Here is a 25,558-nt window from a genome sequence, read left to right on the forward strand (position 1 = left end):
AAGTGGCAGCATAGCCAGTTCAGACCAGTGAAGGGGCCTTCTGAGTCCCCAAGCCCTCAGCTGGTACCCAACATGCCAATTCCTGGCACTGTGCCTACTCCCAAGGCCATGGTCCTGAATCTAAAACTACCTGACTGTACCTCTGAACCCTCTTTTTCCACCTCAGATTATCCTGAGATACCATCTTAGTTTCAAAGCCCTGGGTTCTTTTTCAACATGCTGAGAAAACATTGTACACGTCCTGCAATGTTCACAACCCTGTATGGGGCTGTCTAAGTTGAATTCTTGTCATAACTGTTCCTGAGACATCTGGTGCTTGGCTCTCATTGGGGCAACAGTGGACTTTCCCTCTTCCCTGTCTTTCCCTACCCACATACTCCATTCTAATTTCATGCTGCTAGCTCCTTTCCCATCTGTCACACCCAATTTGACATTGCTGCTTCAAGGGGAGAGATGTCCATTATGATTTTTGTCTGCAGCTCCTTCAGCAGCTTGTCCCTCAAGCTGAGTTTCATCGTCACCCACCTGTAGAAGCTGCAGCTGTCACACTGAATTGCACTGCCCACACTGCCCAGGAAGTAGATGCACAAGGGAATTTGGCAGGTGTCACTCAGCCTCTCATCCATTCTGTGTGGACGGTGCACGTCTTACAATGCACTCCTCCAGAAAATGTTTTACTCTTGCTAAAACTCTGGGAACGGCATCTCTTATCACTGTATTCATGATCCAGTGGGGTCACTTAATGCATGCATCTCTGATAAGTTTTACCCTAGAATACTCAGCAAGTAGTCTGTAGCTGAAAGGGCCATTGGAGAGCCAAAGATTGAAAAACAGAACCACTTACTGATCATGTTTTTTCCTGCTGCAAAGGACAGGGAATGTGTTACACTAAGTCAGGGATGGGGAACCTAAAGGTCTGCAGATGTTATTGGACTTCCACTTCCATCAGCCCTGGTCATTGATCATGCTGGTTGGGATTTGGAGTTCCACAATATATGGAGGGTTACAGGTTAGCCACTACTGCAGTAAACTTCCATCTGATGCTGTAGATTTGTGAGGCAATATTTCTGAAAAACATTGACAGTAGTCTACAGCAGCCTAAGACAAACATTAATGATGTATGTTTGGTTTATTGTAGGATTCAATTCCCTACCAACCTATGTTGTACTTCATGGGCTTATCAACATTTCAGACTGGGTTTAACAGTCATTTCCTATCCCAGGGAACCTTGGGAACATAGTTGGGGGGTCTTAACTCTAAAAGAAACATTCTAGACACTCTCACTAAAACACAACTCCCAAGATTCATTGGGAGAGGCCACTGCTGTTAAGGTAGTATAACTCCTATCCATATATATAGTCAGTGGCTGAGTACAGATGTATCATTATGTCTTGAGCTTGCATTCATCTCCTTTCTTCATGTGCAAGGGGAGAGATTTAAATCTTCTGGACATGGTTTGTAATATGTCACACTTTCCTGTTTCATCTGAATCTGAGAAAACTGTGGTTTGTACACAACCAGAATATCAAACCAGTTTCACCGTGGTTAGTTTCCTCAGCTGTTACAAATTGCACTTAGAAGTTTTAAATTTCCTCCCTTTGTGAGCAAAGGAGGGGGAAAACACATGAACTCATAATTGCCGTGGTGTTTTCCTATGGTGCTAAACCATAGTTCAATGTTTACGTCTGCATTTGGTCAATATGACATGGGGAAAATTGGAAATATTGGTAGCAGAAACAGCGTATCTCCTAAAAACTGGGGCAAGCCAACAATTGCAAAACAAGCCTGGGTTATTTGTCTGTAGTTCTGTGTTCACTTTCCTGGTCAGCAATCTGGTTGCTGAATTCTTCACCAGCTGAAGTTTGTGAATTGTCTTCTAAGGCAGCCCTACCCAACTTCATTCATAATGGGGCCTGCAACAAAATGTTGCAGGGTGGAGTGCTCTGTGTTCAGTGTCACCCATCCATGCCTTCTTTCAGGACATGCCACCCATTCTACCTCCCAGCCCCAGTTTTCCATTTCCACCGAACCACCACACACACACTGGACACTCTGTGATCTGTGGCCATTGAGTATGCTCTGTCCTCTCATTGAGCTGTTTTTGTCTCCTGTGAGTTTTATTCTATTTTGGGGGAGGGGGTACTTCTGCAAATCTTAGGGTTTCCCTAAGCATGCTGATTCTACCCTTTTGTTTATTGGCAGCCCCATTGTGGCTACATTCTCATCTGGAGCTAATCACCCGGGTTCAGTATTGGAGGGGGTAGTAGCAATACTGGCCCAGGAAGATGTTTGTAATGGCTTGCTGTAATGATGTATGTGATGTACTTTGAGAACTTGGGTGAATTAATAAGGAAATATTAATTTCAGAAGAAATTAACGAATTAGTGTACCTTACTTATTGGACCATCTAGGCCTGTGCTGTCTACTTAGATTGACTGTTCTTCCAGGGTCCCAGGCCGAGGTCTTTCCCAGCACTGCTTTTAAACTTTTAACATTTTGGCTTTTGAATTTAGAAGAAAGGCGAGTAAGGGGAGGCATGATAGGGTGTATGTTCTGTTCATGGTGTGCAGAAAGTGGACAGGGAAGAAGTTTTTCTCCGCCTCGCATAACACTATATCTCAAGGTCATAAAATAAACCCTGAATGTTGAAAGATTCAGGAAAGAGCTCCTTCACACAGCATATAAACTATGGAATGTTCTTCCATAAGAGCTAATTGGATGGTTTTAAAAGGGGATTAGACACCTTCATGGAGGATATAGTTATCAATGACTACCAGCTACAATGGCTATTTTGTACCTCCATTTTTGGAGGCAGTATGCCACTGCATACCAGTTGCTGGGAATCACAAATGGGAAGAATGCTGTCACACTGAAGTCCTGCTTGCTGGCTTCCCATGGACATCTTATTGACCACTGTGAGAACAGGATGCTGGATTGGATGGTCCTTTGGCCTGATCTGGCAGGCACCTTATAATGTCAGGGATGCTTTAAGTTGGATTCCTGCATTGAGCAGGGTGTTGGACTCAAAGCCCTTATCTGGCCCTTCTAACTCTACTTAACTGGAGATGATGGAGAATGAATATGGGATGTCCTGCATTCAAAGCATGTTGCTTCTTCATTGAGCTACAGTCCTTCCTTAGCTCAGTGTTTCATACTTCATTATTCAGATAGATGTACCTTTGGACAGAGAGGCCTTTCATGATCCTGATCACATCTATATTCATAGGCCTGTGCCTGGGAGATTGTGGCAAGGCAGTTAGCTCATTTGTGGAGACAGGAAAGCCAAAGTTCAAGAGACTAAAGCATCAATTATATGTTATGTTTTACATATGTCAGGGTATGAACACACCCCTGACAAATGCTGAACATGCCCCCCATCATATCCTATCATGCATGACCAGTGGCTACCATCTACACTTCTATCTGCATCCATAGTCATATTTCTAGATGGTATCCCAGAATGCAATTCAGTGCTGCATTTTCGGACTTAATGATGCACAGCATTTAAAAATGCATTGCATTGCGAGGCATAGGAATGGCACTGAAAGGACTTTGTAGAATTATCACAATGTGAACTAGGATCATCATGCATCCTACTTTATAGAGGACACTCCTCTGTTTGAAGGGGACTGTCCAGTTCCAGTCCTGAGAAGGGAGAGCAGGAGGGGCCTTGAAGTTGCCCACTAACAGAGAGCACCTGGACAGCAGAATGAGCAGGCACACAGATCAGCTGGTCACACTCGTCCCCACTAAGGTGAGGAGTTTTGTATTTCTCCTATGTAATTTCTACCATGTAATTATTTCTGAATTTGCAGCTATTAGTATAAATTACCTATGTCCTTTTTTGTGGTGATGTGTGTCCTCTTTCTTTGCACCGAGTGAGCAGCCACCCTAATTTGAACAGGGCTGCCATTTCAGATTGCAGTGGCTGTGATCCAGATTCAGCTACAGGGCCCTAGTATCATTCTGGGTTGGTAACAGTAGAAACTTGTTACATGGGCTCCCTCCCGCACACATACCATGATTAGATAGATTGCATATGTGCAATCTCATTATTTATATTTATATCCAGATATGATAGTATGGTGTGTGTATGTACTAGGCATTTCCTTGCATACATTTGAGGCCTGTAAATCTAACAACAGCACTGGTTTCCATGTTCTATGGATCAATGTCCTGGATTATCATTTATTCCTCCTGCCTACACTCTGTTCTAGACAAGGGCCCGAGCCAGCATTTTACTGTTCAGAAAGATAAACTGGATAACGGGCCATAAATAGAGGGAATAAGTTTCCATAAATATTCTCAAGAATTACCTGAAGTTCAGCTTGAATCCCCCCCCTCATGATAACAGGTTGCAGGCCTAAACTGGCCCCTGGCCCTGATTATCAGGCCGCAGTAAAGCATACTCTTCCCACTCAGGCTTGGGTCCTTCATCAGCAAGGTACCAAGGTCTACTCCTGTATATATTTGAAGTTAAAATGCCCCTCCCAAAAAACATTTTAAGAACAACTGCTATGATTAGTTTATTTAAATACTTCAAGAACTAAAGCAATGTTATCAACAGCAAACAGATCCTTCCTCTCAATCGTGCTCCCTTTCAATAAGCAAAAAGGATGTGTGGTTTTGGCATGCATGCCTAATTATTACTACAGCCCACTAGAATGTTTATATGACAATTTCACTCAGCGTATAGAACCAGCATGCTGAACTAGAGATGCAGGTACTCCTGAGGAATTATTACATGTTATCCTAAGTGTGCAGGGCTATCTGTCCCCTTCGTCCCACTTAGAGCAACTTTTTCAATTCGTGGTGACAGAGAACATAGCACGGGCTGGTAATGCATCATATGCAGAGTACTCTGACAGTTATTTTAATATGAACAACTTGTTCCCTGTGGCAGTTAAGGTGCCACCTTTGGGTCTCCTTCATGCTGCCTCCATGGGCAAAGCCAAAAGCTGCAGGGTGGAGTGGAACCTGATGCAGCTCCATGCTGGGGTCAATCCCAATTTTTAAAAATGTATTTACAATATTTGTTACCTCATAACAAGAATCTCTGGGTGGCTTTTAATGTATAGCTAACATACTATAACTATATATAACTATATAACTACCCCCCTCTCTCTTTATTGCAGCATTTTAAAAAAAACCTGCAAAAAAGCAGATAATAACATCATTAAAACAAGACTCTCAGATAACACCAAAAATGTGAATATATCTTTAAAGGTTTTAAAATTCTGAGAAAATAAAAATGTGAACAGACTTTAATGAGCTTTTAAAGGCTTGGGAAAATAAAAAGTTCTTCACATGGCACCAAAAAGACCATAGAGTGGGTGCCAGGTGAGACACTCTGGAGAAAGAATTTCACAGCTAGGATGCCACCACTAAAAAGGCCCTTTCCCCAGTAATCACCTGCCATACCTCACTTGGTGTGGACAGCCAGAGATGATAATCTTGAGGACCAGGTAAGTAGGTGCTGGAAAACCTGGTCCCCAAAACAGCATTTGAATTGGGCCTGGAAATGGACTGAAAGTAGTGCAGATGACAAAGCACAGACCTAACATGCTCAAGTCATCCTGTTCTGGTTAACAGTCTTACAACCCTATTGTAGACTAAATAAATTTTCCATACCGATTTCAAAGGCAACCCAATGCACAGTGCATTGCAGTAATCCAAATAGGTTGAGTCTATCTCTGTCCAGGCAGGGTCACAGTTGGCATATCAGCATAAACTGAAAGAAGGCATTCAGAGCTACAAAGGCCACTTGTGCTTCTAGCGGCAATTAGCACCCCTAAGCTGTGAACCTGATTTTTAAGAGGGGGAGCAACTCCCTCCAAAGCAGGTTAAACACCACTCACTTGCATGAATTAACCACCTACTAGCAGTTCCTCTATCTTCTCCTAGATTTAAACCTCAGTTTATTAGTGCTCATCCAGTCTTTTACTGCATCCAGACACTGATTTAGCACTGAATTTGATGGAAAAGTGAAACAGAGCTGAGTGTCATCTGAGTATATCTGACATCCCAATCAAATTTTCTGGATTACCTCACCCAGTGGTTTCATGTTGATGTTAAGCTCTATGGGGGAAGGACTAAAACCCTACAGGGCACCAAAGTAAAGTGCCAAGGGGTCAAGCGGTAAACACACACACCCCAACAAAAAAATCACTTTCTGGAATGAGCCATCCAGGTAGGAGCAGGACTACGGAAAAACAATACTAGCTCATCTAGAATGATACCATGGTCAAAGGTATCAAAAACCATTGAGTGATCCAAGAGAATCAATGGGGCTGCACGCATCCTATCTTTGTCTCACAACAAAGCAGCTTCTGTCCTAAACTAGGCCTAGAAGACCAGTTCCATCCAATAATGTCTCAAGTTGGCTAGCAACCACCCGCTTGAACACCTTGCCCAAGAAGGGAATGTTAGCTAGCATCCGATAGCTGTTTGTTTCTTCTAGGTCCAGGTGAGGTTTCTTTAGGAATGGTCTGATTATCGCTTCTTTTAAAGAAGCTGGAATTGTCCTCTCTCTCAAAGAGGCATTTACCACCTCCTGAACTGATCTAGATATCCTCTCCTTACATATATAAACTAAGAAGAACACGAGCTGACCAAAGAGGTGATTGGCAAGGCTTGGCCAAGCATCTTGTCTATTTCCTCAGACCTCAATAACTGAAAGTAGTCCTATAAAGCTGAAACAAACATTGCTCTGGACATCTCCATTGGTTGAAATGCAATAGCTGCAGAGTCCAAGATCATGGTGGATGTAGGAAATTTTATCCTCAAAGTATCTTACAAACATGTCACAGCATGCTATCCAGGGTTCCACCATATCTTCCTCTCGCCCAGGTTGGAAAGGGCCTTGAACCACTCAGAAATGCTATGCTGGACAACACTTGAGAAGACACAATGGTGGAAATAGTTTCCTTGCACCATCTGTGCCATACAGCAGGATCAGAAATGATCTCTAACTTGTGAGCAATTGGACATGCCACACATCTTCCTTCACCTGCACTTTAGCCATCTCACAACCTGGTTCTTGGTCCTCAGCTTAGGAGTACAGTACACCAAAGAGCTGCATGGGCTCTACTTAGTGGGAGAGGGCATTTGGGTGCAAGTGTGTCAACTGTCAGATCTGAGGGCTCATCCAGACGACTGCAAAATGTGTGACACGCCCACTATGTGTGTTCATTATTTTTCAGTCGTCCAAATGACGTCTCGCGCTGTTACGCATTTTCGCGGGTTAAATCCGCTCCTTGCAATACCGGCAAAAATGCGATTTGCTGTTTAAAATCGGGAATCATCCGCTGTGCCTTCAGCAGTTAGGATGCAATACCCCGGACTTTACAGCTGATGGGCGGTTCTTGGGCGTTTCCCCTTGCCCCTTCTCCTCATTCCAGCCAATCACGTATCTGCACTTTTGCGCAGGTGCGAGAATAAGCCTGGGAAAATTGAACCAATCATCGCAATGGTAGGGTGTTGGGAGCGGTCTGCAACTACTGCGCAGATGCATTATATTTTTTGCCAGCCTGCAAACTGGGCGGCCGCTCTGGGTGAGATCTGCAATGCACAGCAAGGGAGAAAGGAGGGGGGGTCGGTTTCAGCCTGCCTCCGAAAGATTTGTCAATTTCATTCTACTTGCTGGGTTTTTTTGCTTCAAATCAGAAAAACATACATTCCTTTAAGTGTAATATCGCAAATACAGGCTTCTCCTCGGTTTCAAGCCTGCTTGGAAAGCTTTGTCAATTTCATTATCTGTGGGAAGGAAAAGGAGAAGGAGGGGGGGGTGACACCTTTCTTGCTTTTTTGGAGAAATAAGTGCAATTGCCAGCGTGTGTATCTCCTTAAATATCAATAAAGGCAGAAAAGCATACATTCATTTAAGTGTAATATAGCAAATACCTGCTTCTGGTGGGTTTCAAGCCTGCTCCAGAAAGCTTTGTCAATTTCATTCTCCAGGAAGGCAGGCCTGAAACTGACCAGCAGCCTTTCCTTCCAAGGGGAGAACTCCTTTACAGCCATATTGTGCTTTGTTGCAAAGGGGGAGAGGAGCATACGTAATTGTTTTGCTGACCAATTGGTTGATAGGGGGAGGTTTTAGAGGCGGAGCTTGGAAAAAGCGAAAAGAATGTAGGGGTCTTACCGCTGCTGTGCGGGTGCAAAAAAGCGTTTTTTTTAATTGGGAAAGAGCGAACTAAAAGGCAAAGTGAGGACTATCAGATGACAAACCGAATATGGAAACCGTGGATTATCCCACTCCGTTTGGATAAGCCCTGAGACCACCCTCCAATAACTGAGGAAGGAAGACTGATAGGCAGTGGGATGGACGGTATACCAGCAGAATCCCCAATATGTTCTGAGAACACAACACAAGATAAAAACCCTCAAGACTGACTCTCAAGTGGACAGGAAATTTGGAGAGGGGTATTGCATTCCTATAGACAACAATGTTCCTGCTCAGTTCCTCGGTGCCCTGGCTCAGCCTCTCCTTTAGTAAGCATGCCCCCTTAAACTCACCCACATTTTGTTGGATGCCAGGACTGTGTGTGTATGTGTGTGTGTATGTGTATATCTATATCTATATATTGTATTTTATGTATTTTAATTGTATTTTATGTGTTTTAATTTATTTTAATGTTTTTGTGATTTTACTGTTTACAATTTTATTATGTACATGTTTGATTTTATTTTTGTAAGCCGCCCTGAGTGCCCTATTATAGGGTAGAAGGGAGGGATAGAAATATTTTAAATAAATAAATAAAATAAATCCACCCTCCCATACATTGAGCAATGGAGAGGTGCAAAGAGCTGCTCTCTGTGAGAGAGTGCAGTGGTGACTGATCAAGTCCCTTTCACTCATTTATAGGGTGGTTGATGGAGGGGGGTAGGCCTGCATCATTTTGTGATCCTGTCACTTTTTCTGTTCTTTTGGATGTGGCAGCCATTTTGTGCTGTGCCACACCCATGGGAGCCATTTTGTGACTAGTACCAACAGGACTTTCTCAAAATTCCAGAGGTGCCCACTTGCCCCCAAAGGTTGGTGTGCCCCCTACTATAGAACAGGAAGACAATGTGGCACCCTCCAGATGTTGTTGGACTACATTTCCCATCATTCCTGCTGGCTGGGGCTGATGACAATTGGGAGTCCAACATCTGGAAGGCACCATATTGGCTATCCCTGCTATAGACCACTGCAAGCTCATCCTTTCCCAACCCTTGAATTTATGCTGGTACTGCACCAAATACCCAAGAGGACACAGCTGGCAAACTCCTCCCAGTTTCCCCACCCAGGTCTCAATAACACCAATCAGATTGGCCCCACCATCCACAATTAATGCATAGATTCTAGAGATTTTATTTTGGACTAATCTGATATTCAATAACAGTACCAACAGACCTGAGGGCAAGCTGATTTTACTGGTTGGATCAGTAAAACAGCTGAAGTTTAGACTACCCCCCTGTGGGGCATCTATATGTCCACATCCCCTGGAGCATCATTTCATCCTGTGCTCTGAGGAGGGGTGTCTGTGGGTGGTAGCCCTCTGCCACCCCTTTCAGAGCAGAGACTGGCCCCCCAAATCCCACAATTTCAGAAGCTGGTGCTTTATGAAAAGAAGCACCTGATTTTGTGAAAGCCCTCTCCCAATGGTGGGAGCCATGCCTGTGCCTTTTCCCATGGGCCCATGGAAAGTCCAGTTCTGAGATATTCCTATGTGGGATGGGAGATATGCCACTCTCAGAGAGGGAGAGGCCATGCATTTGGCATGAGCTGTCCAACCACCTCTTCAGAATGCCAGGCAGGTTGGACAGCAGGTGTTGGGATGGGAGGAGAGTCCTTCGTGCCAGCTGCAAAAGAGCCAGGTGGCCAGTTAAAAGGGCAAGCACCTGCCAGTGCCATAATTAAAGGGACAGTTTTTCTGCATGTTGCTCTTGGTGCATAGCCTCCTTTCTTTATTCCCCCCTTCCCTTGATGCCCCCCCATCTCCGCTCCCCTGCTGCTCACACACCAGACAGAGCCCTGGCAGCCTTCAAGGAGAGAGAGGAAGAAGAAAAATAACACCTGAATATGTATTTTTGCTGAAATGAAAGAATTACTGCCTGCATATGAGGTGGCAGACACCTTAGACTCTCAAAGGGCACCCTGTGCATACACAAGAAGCAGGTCTTCACGCTGGCTCAGGGGTAGGACCTGGAGGCTAGAGGGGACTTGGGAGGGAATTCTGCCCTTGGAGGGGCAGTATTTGTCACTAGGTAGGTGTGGGTGGTTGTTGAATGTAAGGATGCAACATCCTTTGTGCAACTCTTGATTTTGACGGGGAAAGGTCTCTCCAGTTTGCCACAAAACATTTAATTGCTCTATGGTGGGATTCAAGTCCACCTGGAAATTGTAGATGTCTTCTGCAGTGAAAGTCCCTTCCCAAAATTTAAGATATGTAAGATTTCTTGGTAGAGAGTGAAAGGAACTCTGCACAAACTCTTGAGGGCACTATTTTCTTTATCAATACGAGCCTTGTGGCAACAAAACTCTTAACAAATTTATTATGGCAGAACTACCCCTCTGGAAATTTTGTTATTGTCACTTCACATGTCCCGGGGCAGCTTGTAATCAATAACAACAACAATAATAAATTTATTACTATTATTGTTATTAATTTCCTTAAACCTAAAATGTAGTAGGTGCTGTACAAAGAAGAAAAATCAAAGGCAGCCCCTTGCCAAAAGAAACCCAATCTTCTAACATTACTGAAGTATTATCTATATAAAAAGTAAGGGTAGACTGTTCCGTTAGGCTGATGCTGATCCCTATTGCTGAAAGGGATTCTAGAGCTCATATTAAACCCTTCCTATACATTGACCCGTTTCATTTTCTGTCTCTTAACATCTCTTGGTCAAACTGGAAGATTTAACACACTGCAGCCTGCAATCTTGCGCATGGTTATACATTTCTGCTGGTAGACCTACTGAAGTCAACGATTTTATACACATGCCACCGCGCGCGTGTGTTGAGGGGTGCAAGCCTTCATATCTTAAAGCCCCCTCCTTCTCTCTGAAAAGTACTCTATAAGATATATACAAGATTCATTTCTTGACTAACTCCCCCCCCCAAAATGGCTCCACGTTTTATAGCCCCAAGCCTCTTCTTTTACAAAGGGCATAAAGTAGAGAGGGTCTTTTCTCCCCCTGCTCCCCATAGCAATCCCCTCCCCAGGAAGAGGAGTGGTGTAGGCAGAAAAACTGCAACACCCGCTACGATCAGCGGCGGAGAGACTGGGATTGGTGAACTAGGGAATTAAAGAGCACCCGTCGCGGCTGCCAGCTTCTTGGGCAGGGCGCATGCAACTCACGCTCTTCTGTTCTCAACACGCTCCCTCTCTCCCTCCCTCCCTCCGATCAAGTGCAGAGTCAACTTTCTTTCCCCCCCCCCAGTGTATCTTGGATTGCTGCTCCGGATACCTGCTGCTCCTCCGTCTCGCACAATTCGTTTGCTTTCTCCTTCCCACCCCGAGGATTTTCTCTTAGGGAAGCGGGGGAGGGTGCCTTCCTTTTCTTTGAGCTCACCACATCTCTTCCAAAGGCACCTCTTCTCTCATTTTCTCCTTTCCTCCGTGCCCTCAATGCCGGTGGAAGATTTTTTGCCTTGAAACATGAAGATCCTTAGCTGGGTGCATCTCATCTTCCACCAGTGGCTCTTGCAAAAGGTAAGGAGGAGTGGTAAAGGAAGGACGCACGGGTGGTTGGGCTGAATAGGGAGAGGTTGGGGAAAGGAAGTTGGCGTTGCGGGAGACGATAGCTTCGTGCCAAAAGCAAACTTGCCCCTTTGCGCGAGAGTCGGGGAATTTACCAAAAGAACCCCAAGACATTCCTGTCTGATCCAAAAAGGACGGAAGACGCCAGGCTAGTATTGTGTATATTGGGAAGAGAAATTGCTTTAATTCCGCCTGCCCCTCTTTACCCGAACTTCGACTCGACTGGATTACGGATTGTTGGAACGCAAACTGCAGAGACTTGACGCGTGTCTCCAAAGTTAGGGGAGACGCTCGTTTCTGGGGGGGAGGGGCGGGAAGTCGTAGCTGTTTCGGCGAACTGGAGGGGCGGCTGGGTTTTGTGCGTGAGTGTGTCCTGCTTTCTTAGTGTGGGACACAAATCGATAATGTACCAAGTTCATCGCTCAGCGTGGGGCTCTGTGTATGTGGGGGAGGAGGGAGTAATTGCCAAGCTGAAAAAAACGCCGCCTTCGCTGTACTCTGGGGTGACGGCCTGTCTGGCGGCTCCGCGGAAGGCGGCTCGCGAGACGTGAATCGTGTAAACACAGCCTTGCTGCCAGTTCGGATCCTCTTCTCGTTTAGCCCGCAGATAGGGGTGGGGGCGGCTAACGTGTAACTCCGAGTCAAGGGCGCTCGCTTTGCTCGCGTTGCGGCGCCTTGCAATGGGATTTTTAAAAACTGGAGATCGGCGTGGTGACGCGAGAACACTCCGAGGTCTATTGGTCGGTCCAGTCGAGTGCAGCGCGGATCTTGCTTCTCAAATTCAGACGTTCGTACATCAGACACTGAGCAGCCCCCTGGTGTTATGTTCCACTCTAATATTGCACAGCTACCATAGGCTTGAAACGCGCACGGCACGCGTTTGCCGGCAGGACACAAGCGAGCCTAGGCGCACGCCCTCAGGTACCAATTGTGTGTACAAACGCACGCACGTGGTCGTGCAGTCCCACTAGGCTCATGGAGACAGGATGATCCGTGCAATATAAGTGTGCAGCGTTTGCAGGTGGGAACATCATGCAAGGGTATATAGAGTCCACCTGTGTGTGTATACAATACAGTGACGATTTCCTGCAAGGTATTGGGGGTATGCTCAATTCCAGACATTGGGTTCTGTGGGTCGTGTAAAGTGCTAGACAGCTGTATAAACACACCTAGTATTTGCTAGGGGATGGGGCCCACGGAACAGATCTGCCCAGATCCTCCACCACAATCCTAGCATTTGAAGTTTAATTTCCATTTCATTATGTAAAAACTGCTTCCACCACTTTTCCAGAACAGAGTTCCATTGGCTGGGAAAAGAGGTACATGATTTCCTTCTGCCATTCAACTCGTCTGGCTCCTCTCTTTTGAGGTGCTAATGGTTATTCCTGGAGTCCAAACCTCTTCTGGTTCTAAATTGAGTAATTTTAGACAGAGCCCTGACCTTTTGCATCAGTTGTTGCTGTTGTGGATTTAGTCCCATGAGTGTAAATGTAGTCTCAGTGCCGTGAGCACTGCAGTGCCCTATGATCCTAGGGACCAGTTCCAAGATCTTCTTTGCTCCTTCTTGGGGACAGAATGGTTGTTTGCTAGGTGCAGGTGCTCAAAAAGAATCAAACAGGGACCTTTATATTTGTACACCTAATGCAGGCACAAAACCTGTTCCAACTTCTGACCTTGACACCCATCTTTTGAGACAATCCAGTCTCACGGGATGTCTGCCCTAAAATTCATTATTTCCTCTATTGTACACACACAGAGAGATACATGAAAGAGGATATAACAGTGTGTTGCTGTTATTTCCCCAAGTTAACATGCTTACTGCCCCACAAATTCTGGCTTTAAGTTTTTTTTGTGCCTAGTGCATCCTCATTGCTGAAACCAAGAATATCTCTGTCCCATTAGCTGTTCCACTTGGAGCCTTGCTCCTCTAAATTACCCAGTTTAAGCTGAGTAGAGAAGCACTTAAAGCAAAGTGTTATTAAATAATTGCAGAGGTCTTCCTACTCAGACCCCCACAAACTTCCATTCTCCTGGGCTTTGCATGTTTTTTCTTCTACCAAATATGATGCCCTTTTTTTAAAAAAAAAAGTGACTTTTTAAAAATAAAAAGTGTTCTGGCCCCTGTGATTTGGAACTTTAGAACTTCCCTATTTCTCCTCAGACCAGCTGAGCAATAGCTTTCAATAACGATAATAAAATTTTGATTCTCCTCTGCCAGCTGCATACACATCCCTCAGTGTGTGTGTGTGTAAAATAATTCTTTCACAGGTAACTGGCAATGCAAGTTTTAGTGCTTGCAAATCAGGACTTAAGAGCTTTGGCTTTATTTTTATTTTTTTCTCCCTGTGTCTTATTTTTCTTTTTACGGCATTGTAATGTTGCAAGGAGAAATAAGAAACGGGCTCATTAAGCACTAGGCCAGTGAGAATCGGTTTTCATGACAATCAATTTTTACTTTTCAACAGTTTCATGAATGCAAAAAACAAACCCCCCAAACCATCCTCTTTCTTTCCCAAGGAGCTGCATTCAGACTTTTGCAAGGTTAGATCTAACTAGTCTGTGTTCCTTGGCCTTATCTTGTTCTCTGTAGCAAGATGGGGAGGGGAAATATTATTTGGGGCCTACCCCAGCTTTTCCATCAGCCTAAGAGCCCTGCTTTTAAGATGCGGGGATGTTTTAATCAGATAACCAGTGATTTTTTTTGTTGCTGGAGTGAAAGGCAGAGAGATAAAAGGAATAAGGTGTGCTTTGGGTTTGGAAAGGAGATTTAGCTACTGTTTTGTGTGTGTTTTTGAACCCTGCATTAGAGAAAAAACATGCAGTGGGAGGAACAAATGTGATACTTTTCTGGTTTTCAAACTAGGTTGTGTGCATGGGTGTGCATGCACCATCAGCTCAAAAAAGTCCGAAATCTGGGTGGGAAATCCCACCCACCCCAACTACATCTCACTGGATCTTCAGTTGTTTGAAATAAATATTACAAGCAAAGTTAAGGAATGAGAAAAAACTACCATGTAGTAAAATAGTGCCTGGTCTATATTAAATCACAAGTCACAACTCAGTTACTGTGGAAGTACCCCCTTAAAATATAGGGGTGCTTAAGCAAGCTGTTATGGATTTCGGTCTTTCATTCAGTTCCTCTGTGGTCCTATGGCAGTGTCATCTTAGGCAAATAGCATTTCCTCTTCACGTACATTTCTGATTTATCCCAACTTTTTCCATGTTGTCCATACCACTGGAACAAATGAGATTTTGTGGTTCCCTATAGATCCCGAACCCTGCTATGAATAGTCACACCAGAGCAAGACAGTATGCCATTCTTTCATCTGAGAATGGTAGATGTTCAAGCCATTGGCATTTTTATTTGTCCTCATGTTATTTTTCTGTTCTCCCTGGCTTGCAATCTACCCAGCAGCAGACAAGCAAATCTAAGACCTTGATGGTCAGGATAATGCTGTGAAATCCAAAATATAATTGTGTAGAATCTTGTACATGTCATGGTATCGATATTGGGGTCTCCCTTTAATCAACAAAAGAAAAGCAGCAGTTTCCTAGCCCTCAAGGTGTGGATGCCAACTTAAAGTAATGCATGAATCCTATCTGGTAATATTCATCAACTAACAGGGAATTAATCTGCCTTTAGTCAGGGATGTGGGTCTTCTTCATTAAGCTCAGACCTTTCTTTACACTTTTGTATCTTCCAAGAAGTCCAGGCTAGCATTAATGGGGATTATGTCTCATTTTATCCTCATAAAATAACTTGCGCAAAGCTGCCTAGTGGGCTTAGAATGTAGATTTCTAGTTTCAGATTTATTTGTTTCTCTTTAATGCATACTTGCCAATCATTTATATATAAAGACCCTGTCTGTGACTCTAGGGAAATTTCAAAAGGTAGCTGAATGTGAATGTTCAGAATAGACTTTGACTGAAAGGCATAGCTAGGTGGAATTTTACTCATAGTGAAGTCCATTCCTATCTTTGTGAGAATCAGAATCAACTTTATGCAACCTTTGCCATAAGGAACACAGAAAGTTGTCTAATACCTGGTCAGACTATTTGTCCATTTAGCCCAGTGTTTGCCCAGAGCTGGAAGCAGCTCTCCAGGGTCTCAGGCAGAGGTCTTTCCCATTACCTGGTGAAAATGGAAATGGACTGCCTTCAAGTCGATCCCGACTTATGGCTACCCTATGAATGGGGTTTTCATGGTAAGCAGTATTCAGAGGGGGTTCTACCATTGCCTCCCTCTGAGGCTGAGAGGCAGTGACTGGCCCAAGGTCACCCAGTGAGCTTCATGGCTGTGTGGGGATTTGAACCCTGGTCTCCCAGGTCGTAGTCCAGCACCTTAACCACTACACCACTGGTACCTGATCCTTTTTAAATTGGTGATATCAGGGACTGAACCTGAAACCTCCTGTATGCAAAGTATGCATTCTACCACTGAGCTGTGTTGGCTGCATCTGATGATTGATATGGAATATGAGATTTTTCTTGTTCTGCAGCTCTAAGTAGGGGCCTTCCTTTGATTATTGGTATCCTAAGAAGGGATCATTTGCAAGACTGGAGTGCCTAACGTGCTCTTCTGGGTGCCCATTTTCTGCCTCAAACAAGCCCCAATCAGTGATTTGGTACTACTGAGAGCAAACATGGTGTGAGAGAGAATGGCTTGGCGTGACTATCTTTCCCATTATCAGGCTTTGCCCAGTACCAAAGCTTAGTGCTGAAAGGCTCTCTATCCACCACCTACACCTGTCCTTTGTAGAAAAGGCACACGTGTCCCACAAGGCAATTACTAAGACGCAGATGTCCATCCTGTCTCTGAAGATGCCAGCATTTTGGCACATGGCAGGAACTGCAAGGGGATTCAGCTGAAAGTCTTATTGCCTCTCAGCCCAGAGTTTCCTCTCTATCTTGATCAGCCTTCAACTTGAGCATTTTGTCAAACTGAGATGAGAACGCTGATGATTAACAAACCAACCTGTAGATACTACATTTTAACTAGGAAAAAAATCTACAGACTTGGGCAGTGTTGTTTATGCTGTTTAACCAGCACATCATGTTTTGCGATATTTCTAACTTTGCTTCTGCAAACTGAGAAAAAAAACATGCAAAAGGCCGCCCCCTGTGGTTTAGCACAATCTAGGACAACAGAAACCTGTCCATTAACTAATTTTGCATTTGTGTACATTTCTGACAGCAGATGTTGACAGATTATGAGGGAGTGCGGGGTCTAGAGCTTAGAGCTAAATAAATAAATAAAAATCCTCCAAACACTGCAAGGGGAAAAAGCATAATACAAATTTGCTTGAAGCGCATGCTCTGCTGTTGCAAAACAGAATTTTCAGTTTACCAGGGACAAGTGTGTTGTAATGTGTTGGTGGGAAAGAGAAACTGGGTGGATAAGGCATTGGAAAGAATGAAGACCAACAGATTTAACAAAGAGGTGGAGTTGGAGGATGTAAATGCTGTGGCTTTCCAAATGTTGCTGGATTCCAACTCCCACCATTCCTGACCACTAGCTATTCTAGCTGGGGCTGATGGGAGCTGGAATCCAACAATATCTAGGCCACTGAGCACCTAAGAATCTCATTTGGAGGGTTAAGAAGATGCTTCTCGCGTTTGCACTTTTGAGGGTGGCAGTCTTTTCCTTTTGAGGGCTATAATTTTGTTCCTATTGAAAAATAAAGGCTGAACTGAACTAAAAGCAGATTCTAGAAAGCCAAATTCTGTAATTTTATTCAAGCACCTTTATAGAATACGTCCTCAAATATTAAACCAACAGCGGTGTTAAAAAATGTATAGGGAAAAAACATAAAATGCTGAATTAGAAATATTTGGAAACTCCCACAGCAGAATCCCTCCCCCACTATTTTGATCCCAGCTTTGCTTCCTATAGTCCCTCCCTATCTCAGATACATGTGAGGGTCCAAGTCATAACTGGCTGAGACAGTTTTGTACTGTGGAAGAGACCCAGTGCTGAATCAGACTTCTTGTTAGGATTTAAATCTGCATAAAACAAAATTGGTGTGCTTTCCAGTTTAGGTCTTTGAAAGCCATATTTTTGGCAGCCCAGAGATTGCTTTTACAAGCATTAGGCTGGACAACATTTGCCGGGCAAGAGTATTCATTCCACGATCAGTGTGTAAATTCATTTGGCAGAAAGTACGTGGGGAACGGTGGTTCAAAAGGCCGATCAAGAAGGATGAATCCTCCTCAGTTCTTTGGAGGCAGTGGGGGCTTATGATAACAGGAAGTTGAGGACCTTGTGATTTCCCCCCCCCCTGGTCCTGCTTCGGACTGTGCACCCGTCTTGCTTCAGTAGGATGTCTTTTGTGCATCACTTTTCCCCATATAAAAATGGGTCTAACTCTCCTCAGCACTGTAGGGGCCTTCCTGCAAAATGTAACATTTAACAAGTGTCTGTCTATGAAGCAGCTTCATAGAATGAACATCCTATTATTTTTCTGACCCAAGGACAAAGGCATGTGTCCTCCTCATCCCCAGATAGTAATGCCCGTCCTTTTGCCGGGCTTGCTATCTTGCTGTGTTAGGCACTGCCCTGTCCTGGGGAAAGGGCTGGCTTCATTTTCCTTTTCCATTTATTACGCTCAATAGCCGCTTAAAGCCACTGATAGGTGCCTGGAGCCCCGTCTGGCCCTGCTGTTTCACAGGGTCATGCGGCTGCCAGATGTTCCTGCATTTAAACAACTGCCGTAGCCTCATTTTGAAGATATAATAAATCCCCCCTCCTTTAACCCCTTTCTGGCTCCTACCACTCATGGCCAATGCTACATAGTAGCATGGAACTCTGCACGTTCATGCTGGACTGGTGTAAGAATCTGAGGAGCGGTGATTTATTTACCCAGTAGAGAAATGGGTCTGGGTTGTAACTGGAGGGGAAATGAATTCAGACACGAGAGTTGTCAAGTGCACCATAGTGTAGGGCATCTTTGCCTTAGCAGATATACAGAACATTGAAAGGAGCTGCTTCACTCTCCATTGTAGCAATACTATGGAGAATCCTACAAGAGGTGCAGTGGATACTGGTGCTCTCATCCAGGAGCCTGGGGTGGGGAGTGTTGAAGGGGTTATACTACCACAATCTGAAAGGAGCAAATCTAAGCAGAAGAGGAAATATTTCCCACCAGCAGTATTTATCAGCAAGACCACACTTCTTCGTTAGCCACAGCCTCAGCCTCTCCCTCTCCCCCCCCCACACGTGTGTGTTGTTATTGCTTATTGTCTGACTGACTCACCCATATTGCGAATGTGACTGACAGGAAAACAGTATACAAAACATAGCTCCTATATTGAGAGGGAAGCAATCTCCTACCATAGGAAACAGCATTTTCTGTTGGTGACAGCTTCTAGGTTTAAAAGCACCCGAATGCCTGAGAGAATGAGAATGGTATTGGGACAAAGAGTTAAGGAAATTGTGTATGTATATGTGTGGGAGGACTGGAAGAGACAGGAGTAGACTGAGAGCCAAGATGCCTACGTTCTGTGGCTGAATCGGGTCCTCCTCAAAATGGCCACCACATGGAGGCTACATAAAACTGTATGTGTGTGTGACAGGAGCCACATATTGGGCAAGCTGTGCACTGGCACTGGATCAGCTGCCATGCAGATGGAATTCTAGGCAGCCTTCATGTAGTATCCCTTTTTGTGTGAGGGAATTTCTAAGTCCCAGGCTTGCATAGAGCTGGTGTCATCCATACAGCAAACACAGAGGCTGAATTTAAAAGCTCTGCTTGGTTATGGACCTTCTGCCTGGGGAGGGTGGGAGGCTTGCCTAAATCACTCTTTTTCAACCTAATTTTATAAAATGGAAGTAGAAATGCCTTATCCCCACATGGTTGTTGGAAAGGCCACGACAAAGTTATAAAGCGTTTTATATTATAAATAAGCAGCATGTAAACAATAAATGTTTCTTTATGTGCGCGCGCGCATGTTTAGGGAGACATTTAACACTTCCAGCCTATTCCAGTTTATATCCTGCCCTTCTTCCCAAAGGAGCCCAGGGCAGCAAACACATCTAGATAAGACAACTCTTTAAAAAGCATTCTAGAAATAGTTAGAAACTTTCTGAAAACATATAGTTAGTCCTATTCGCTCCCCCCCACACACACACAGAGCATTGTGAAATATTAGAAGCTCGTGTTTGAAATCCAGGGGTCACTGATCTAAGCAAGCCTCCCACACCTATTCATTTGACTGGCAAGAGGCAAGTGGATATAGGCAGCTGTCCCTAATTGAAAAGGACCTGCCATGGATTTCCTTTCTTCCGTCTCTTCTGCTTTGTATCTGCATGCTCCATGTCCGTCCAGTGAGGGGAGCTCTTGATTTCTATTCCTCTCAATCTCCATTCTAGCCCCTTTTAAGCTTTTACTCCAAAAGTTTGCTGAGAAGAGGGGTCAGGCTGCAATTGGCATGGCCAGTTTTCAGCAAGAATATGGAGTCCTCAGAATCCCAGCGGTTATTATGTTTTATGATATTGTTACTGATATTTTCTTTTATTTTTAAGAATAAGTTTCTAGCCCTTATGACTGTTGAGAGATGTGTTTCAAATGTACAGGGTCTTTTCTATGTATGTCTAGTTTGCTCTGGCTGTTTTCTTGCCCCTTCCTTCACAGCTTCCAGTAATACTCTGTATACACTGAACCCCTTCTGTAATTTACTGACACCTGGGGAATGTGTGAAAAATCCACAATTCTTCAAGAACTACTTTGATTCTGTCTGTTAATCACAAGGATAGCTGGTTCAGAATAAGGCATGCAAACTCAGCTAATTTGAATATGTTTGCGTGGGACTTCATAATATACTTGATTCTAAGTTCAAAACCTTGAGTTTCCATTGTGCAGGATTTGGATAAGCAGGCCTGGCCATCATGCCCCCAGCGATACCAGAGAAAAATCTAGGGAATCCATCTGTATTTTTTGCCCTGTATTAATTAAATGTTCAAATAGGAATACCTGAAGCCTTATTAAGGGATGCCCCATATTTTAACTTACTGTTCTTGTTGAGCAGGGATGGGGAACCCTGCCAGGCCTCTCAATCCATCCTACTTCATTTCTTCAAGCCCCACCTGCTTTGCCCAGGCCACTATTTCCCTGCTACTTTTTCCTACTGTAATCCCTAAACAATTGAGCAGCACGTCCCACCTTGCACTCTCCCCCCCCTTCTGCTCAGCCAGCTGCTGAGTAGTAATCTCCCACAATGAAGTTTGGCCCCATCCTCCATTGGTATGTAGTCCCTGAACATTTTCCCCAAGGGAATATAATCCTGGGGGGGGGGGAGGTTCCTACCCTACCTTAAAGCTATATAGAGAAGGCATGCCACAGTTTTACATGCCTGCCTCATGCCACTTCCATAGATTTGATTGATCAATTCCCAGCATTTAATGCAGCCCACCTGGGGTTGATCCCAAACATTCAGACACCCTCAGTGGAACATGCGTTCTTATCTCCCAGCTCTCACTCCACACCCATATGGTTTTCTTTTGCCTTGCTCTATTCCCTCCCAGATCCTGTCAGCCATTTCCCTTGTCCCGTACCCTTGACTGGGCAATCCAGGGAATTGAAAGGGGGAGATGATGGCTTGCTTGACAACTATAGTACCCCACTCTGCTTGGTTGGGGTGGTGATGAAAGGCTATCTGAAAAAACAGCAGCACCATTAGCGCCAAGGAAATGGATGTGAGCAACCCCTGAAACTCTGGTTCATAGGCCAGGAATGGTCTGGCATCAGTCTTGCATGATCTACTTTCTTTTTCTTTTCACTCAAATGTGCCTTTTAAATGTATTTTAAATTGACAAAGCACCACTGCATACGCAGGACAGGATGTCTGAACAATTAAGACAAAACTCATTTCTATTAAGTGATTCTGATCTTAAGAAGGTACAGAGTGACTAGGTGGATAGATTGGATCAAGGTTCAGCTAATCTAGCATTCCTTACAAGAATCTCAGCAACCAGCAGGGGCTTGGTGATCCTTCATAAATTGGCCTGTGGGCCACCAGTGGACCATGATCAGCCTTCTGCCTGCCCCTGATGTAAGCAAAATATTATTTATATATTTAAGTAACAATATGTATGTACCACTTGATTGTACATACACTCTCTAAATGGTTTACAAAAAGAAAAAGAGTTTTTAATTGTAGGTCACCTTCTGTGTCAAGGGACCAGAGAACTAAGCTGTCTGGATTGGACTCCCCAAGTTTAGGACTACATCTGTTCTGTTTGGGTAAGGGGAGAGTATGTTAATGTCACTCATTTGGGTCTTATCTATTGTTGCTGTGTATTACCATCCAGTACCAATTGCTCAGGTACACTTGCTGTCTCAGAAACAGCATCTCCTTCTTCACTGGGAGAGGAGAGAAAGCATTTTATATGTGTGTGTTGGGGGGATGTTTGAGTCGATTTAACCTGGTTCCTAACATATCCTCCAGTTGAAACATGGAGAAGGGGGGATCTAATTTCCCCAGTCCTTTTTGTTCCCCTACCTTTTTGAGTCTGGCAATGGGGTATGTGACAGAGTAAACTCATTGCCCACTTCTGGAACTGGCCCTGCCTGCTGTTGGACTGTGGCCCTTGAAGGCTTTCCACTGAGGTATTGTATCTCTCAAGTTGAAAAATGTTCTCCATCCCTGAATCCCACGAGCTCACTTGATGTGCAGTTCAAATCCTGATGTACCATTATACCCCTCCAAGGTCAATCAGTACATTGTTTTAAAGGATGGCCACTGATAATGGGGTTATTTGGCAGAGGGCTGAGATTCCAACCTAACCCCTCAAAATAGCCTCTTGCCACAGACATGTTGGGAAATGGTGGGCCAAATGGTATCCCTCAAGGGACTGGATTTGGCCTGGAAGCCTCTGGTTGCTGATCTCTGCCATAAACTCTTTTAGTGGCCTTAGGGGAATTATTGCCTCTTAGGGCATTTTTTTGCATATGACCCAGGCTAAAAGTGAGTCTCCATGTTCAATATGTGTCCATTTTGTTAGTGTGGGATAAAAAGTTTCAGAGCACTTCCATACGGGAGTTTATTTTGGAACCAGTGCTGCTCATTCATGCAGGGTTTTTTTCCCAGTGTTCACACGATGATATCAGCATCAAAATACCAAGGCATATCTTGTCTCCAGTCAACCCAGATTTACCCCTTACCCCCCCCCCAAAATCCAATAAGTAAAAATAACCTGTTATATCTCCTCTTTCACTGCTGGTATGAAAGCTTATTAGTGCATTTTTAATGAGTGCTTTGTTATGTATATGGTGACATTTTAGTGGGTTAGTTTCTATCACCACACCCTATATCAGTTTGTTCCTCAGCTGAGCACAACCTCAGCCATTCTGTTTCCAGCAGCCCAAAAAATGTCCGTTTCCAGCAACTGCTGCATGCCAAAGGCATATCCATTTTCTTTGCATCTGTCTTCACAGTGGAGGATATAGGGCAGATCCCTGAACCTGAACTAACATTTGCAGGAAGGGATTCTGAGGAACTGAGACAAATAGTGGTAACGAGAGAGGAAGTTCTAGGCTTAATGGACAATATAAAAACTGACAAATCACCAGGCCCGGATGGCATCCACCCGAGAGTTCTCAAAGAACTGAAATGGGAAATTGCTGATCTGCTAACTAAAATATGTAACTTGTCCCTCGGGTCCTCCTCCGTGCCTGAGGACTGGAAAGTGGCAAATGTAACGCCAATCTTCAAAAAGGGATCCAGAGGGGATCCCAGAAATTACAGGCCAGTTAGCTTAACTTCTGTCCCTGGAAAACTGGTAGAAAGTATTATTAAAGCTAGATTAACTAAGCACATAGAAGAACAAGCTTTGCTGAAGCAGAGCCAGCATGGCTTCTGCAAGGGAAAATCCTGTCTCGGTAACCTATTAGAATTCTTTGAGAGTGTCAACAAGCATATAGATAGAGGTGATCCAGTGGACATAGTGTACTTAGACTTTCAAAAAGCGTTTAACAAGGTACCTCACCAAAGACTTCTGAGGAAGCTTAGCAGTCATGGAATAAGAGGAGAGGTCCTCTTGTGGATAAGGAATTGGTTAAGACGCAGAAAGCAGAGAGTAGGGATAAATGGACAGTTCTCCCAATGGAGGGCTGTAGAAAGTGGAGTCCCTCAAGGATCAGTATTGGGACCTGTACTTTTCAACTTGTTCATTAATGACCTAGAATTAGGAGTGAGCAGTGAAGTGGCCAAGTTTGCTGACGACACTAAATTGTTCAGGGTTGTTAAAACAAAAAGGGATTGCGAAGAGCTCCAAAAAGACCTCTCCAAACTGAGTGAATGGGTGGAAAAATGGCAAATGCAATTCAATATAAACAAGTGTAAAATTATGCATATTGGAGCAAAACATCTGAATTTCACATATACGCTCATGGGGTCTGAACTGGCGGTGACCGACCAGGAGAGAGACCTTGGGGTTGTAGTGGACAGCACAATGAAAATGTCAACCCAGTGTGCGGCAGCTGTGAAAAAGGCAAATTCCATGCTAGCGATAATTAGGAAAGGTATTGAAAATAAAACAGCCGATATCATAATGCCGTTGTATAAATCTATGGTGCGGCCGCATTTGGAATACTGTGTACAGTTCTGGTCGCCTCATCTCAAAAAGGATATTCTAGAGTTGGAAAAGGTTCAGAAGAGGGCAACCAGAATGATCAAGGGGATGGAGCGACTCCCTTATGAGAAACGGTTGCAGCATTTGGGGCTTTTTAGTTTAGAGAAAAGGTGGGTCAGAGGAGACTCATATGATAGAAGTGTATAAAATTATGCATGGCATTGAGAAAGTGGATAGAGAAAAGTTCTTCTCCCTTTCTCATAATACTAGAACTCGTGGACATTCAAGGAAGCTGAATGTTGGAAGATTCAGGACAGACAAAAGGAAGTACTTCTTTACTCAGCACATAGTCAAACTATGGAATTTGCTCCCACAAAATGCAGTAATGGCCACCAGCTTGGATAGCTTTAAAAGAAGATTAGACAAATTCATGGAGGACAGGGCTATCAATGGCTACTAGCCATGATGGCTGTGCTCTGCCACCCTAGTCAGAGGCAGCATGCTTCTGAAAACCAGTTGCTGGAAGCCTCAGGAGGGGAGAGTGTTCTTGCACTCGGGTCCTGCTTGCGGGCTTCCCCCAGGCACCTGGTTGGCCACTGTGAGAACAGGATGCTGGACTAGATGGGCCACTGGCCTGATCCAGCAGGCTCTTCTTATGTTCTTATGTTGTTCTTATATTTGAAAAATCCAGTTCAGAGGACCTATTAGCTCAAGATCTCCATACGGTACATGTGGGAGGATTACTTCAGAGAATGTAATTGCAGCACTTATATTGAAATTTTTAAATCATCATCATCATCACCATCACCATCACAATAATATGAAAGTCTTGTGCAACTCCTCTCTTGCGCAAGAACTCTATACTTTATAACTGTATTAACATCAGTATTAACTTTTTTTTAAAAAAACAAATGGAAATGGATGCCCCCCCACCCCAAGAAAAAGAAGAAGACTGCATTTTGCACATTGTGAAACGTGGTAACTGAGGGCTGGTGATGCTTGCTTTTGTGCTCTTGAGCACTTCCAGTGGATTTTTTTTAAGGGGTACGAGTACAGAAATACATGCATACTTGCCTAGAATGGAAAAAGGTACTGGAGAGAGGGATAGTAGTGATTGAGGGGAAGGACCAGAAAACACAACACAGACAACATTCCACCCAGCACCGCCCACTGGTACTTAGGAGAAACAACAGAATGTTTATGAAAAATATGTGGTAACTTGCATACCAATTGCCCACACAGA

The 25,558-nt window shown here is 44.2% G+C and overlaps 1 protein-coding gene across 2 annotated transcripts in view; it reads left to right on the top strand.

The window, feature by feature from the left end:
• Window positions 1-11,406: 11,406 nt before the first annotated feature.
• Window positions 11,407-25,558, top strand: part of NXPH4 (neurexophilin 4) — a 117,835-nt gene continuing 103,683 nt past the window's right edge. Inside the window, exon 1 of one of the 2 annotated variants that reach the window (XM_061621710.1) lies at window positions 11,407-11,699. In XM_061621710.1, the coding sequence (XP_061477694.1) occupies window positions 11,646-11,699 (54 nt within the window). In that variant the 5' untranslated portion in view covers window positions 11,407-11,645. The remainder of the gene's footprint in view (window positions 11,700-25,558) is intronic. The other variant, XR_009761775.1, reaches the window with a different exon arrangement.

The sequence above is a fragment of the Rhineura floridana genome, chromosome 3, assembly GCF_030035675.1.
Source record: "Rhineura floridana isolate rRhiFlo1 chromosome 3, rRhiFlo1.hap2, whole genome shotgun sequence".
NCBI classification, from domain to species: domain Eukaryota; kingdom Metazoa; phylum Chordata; class Lepidosauria; order Squamata; family Rhineuridae; genus Rhineura; species Rhineura floridana.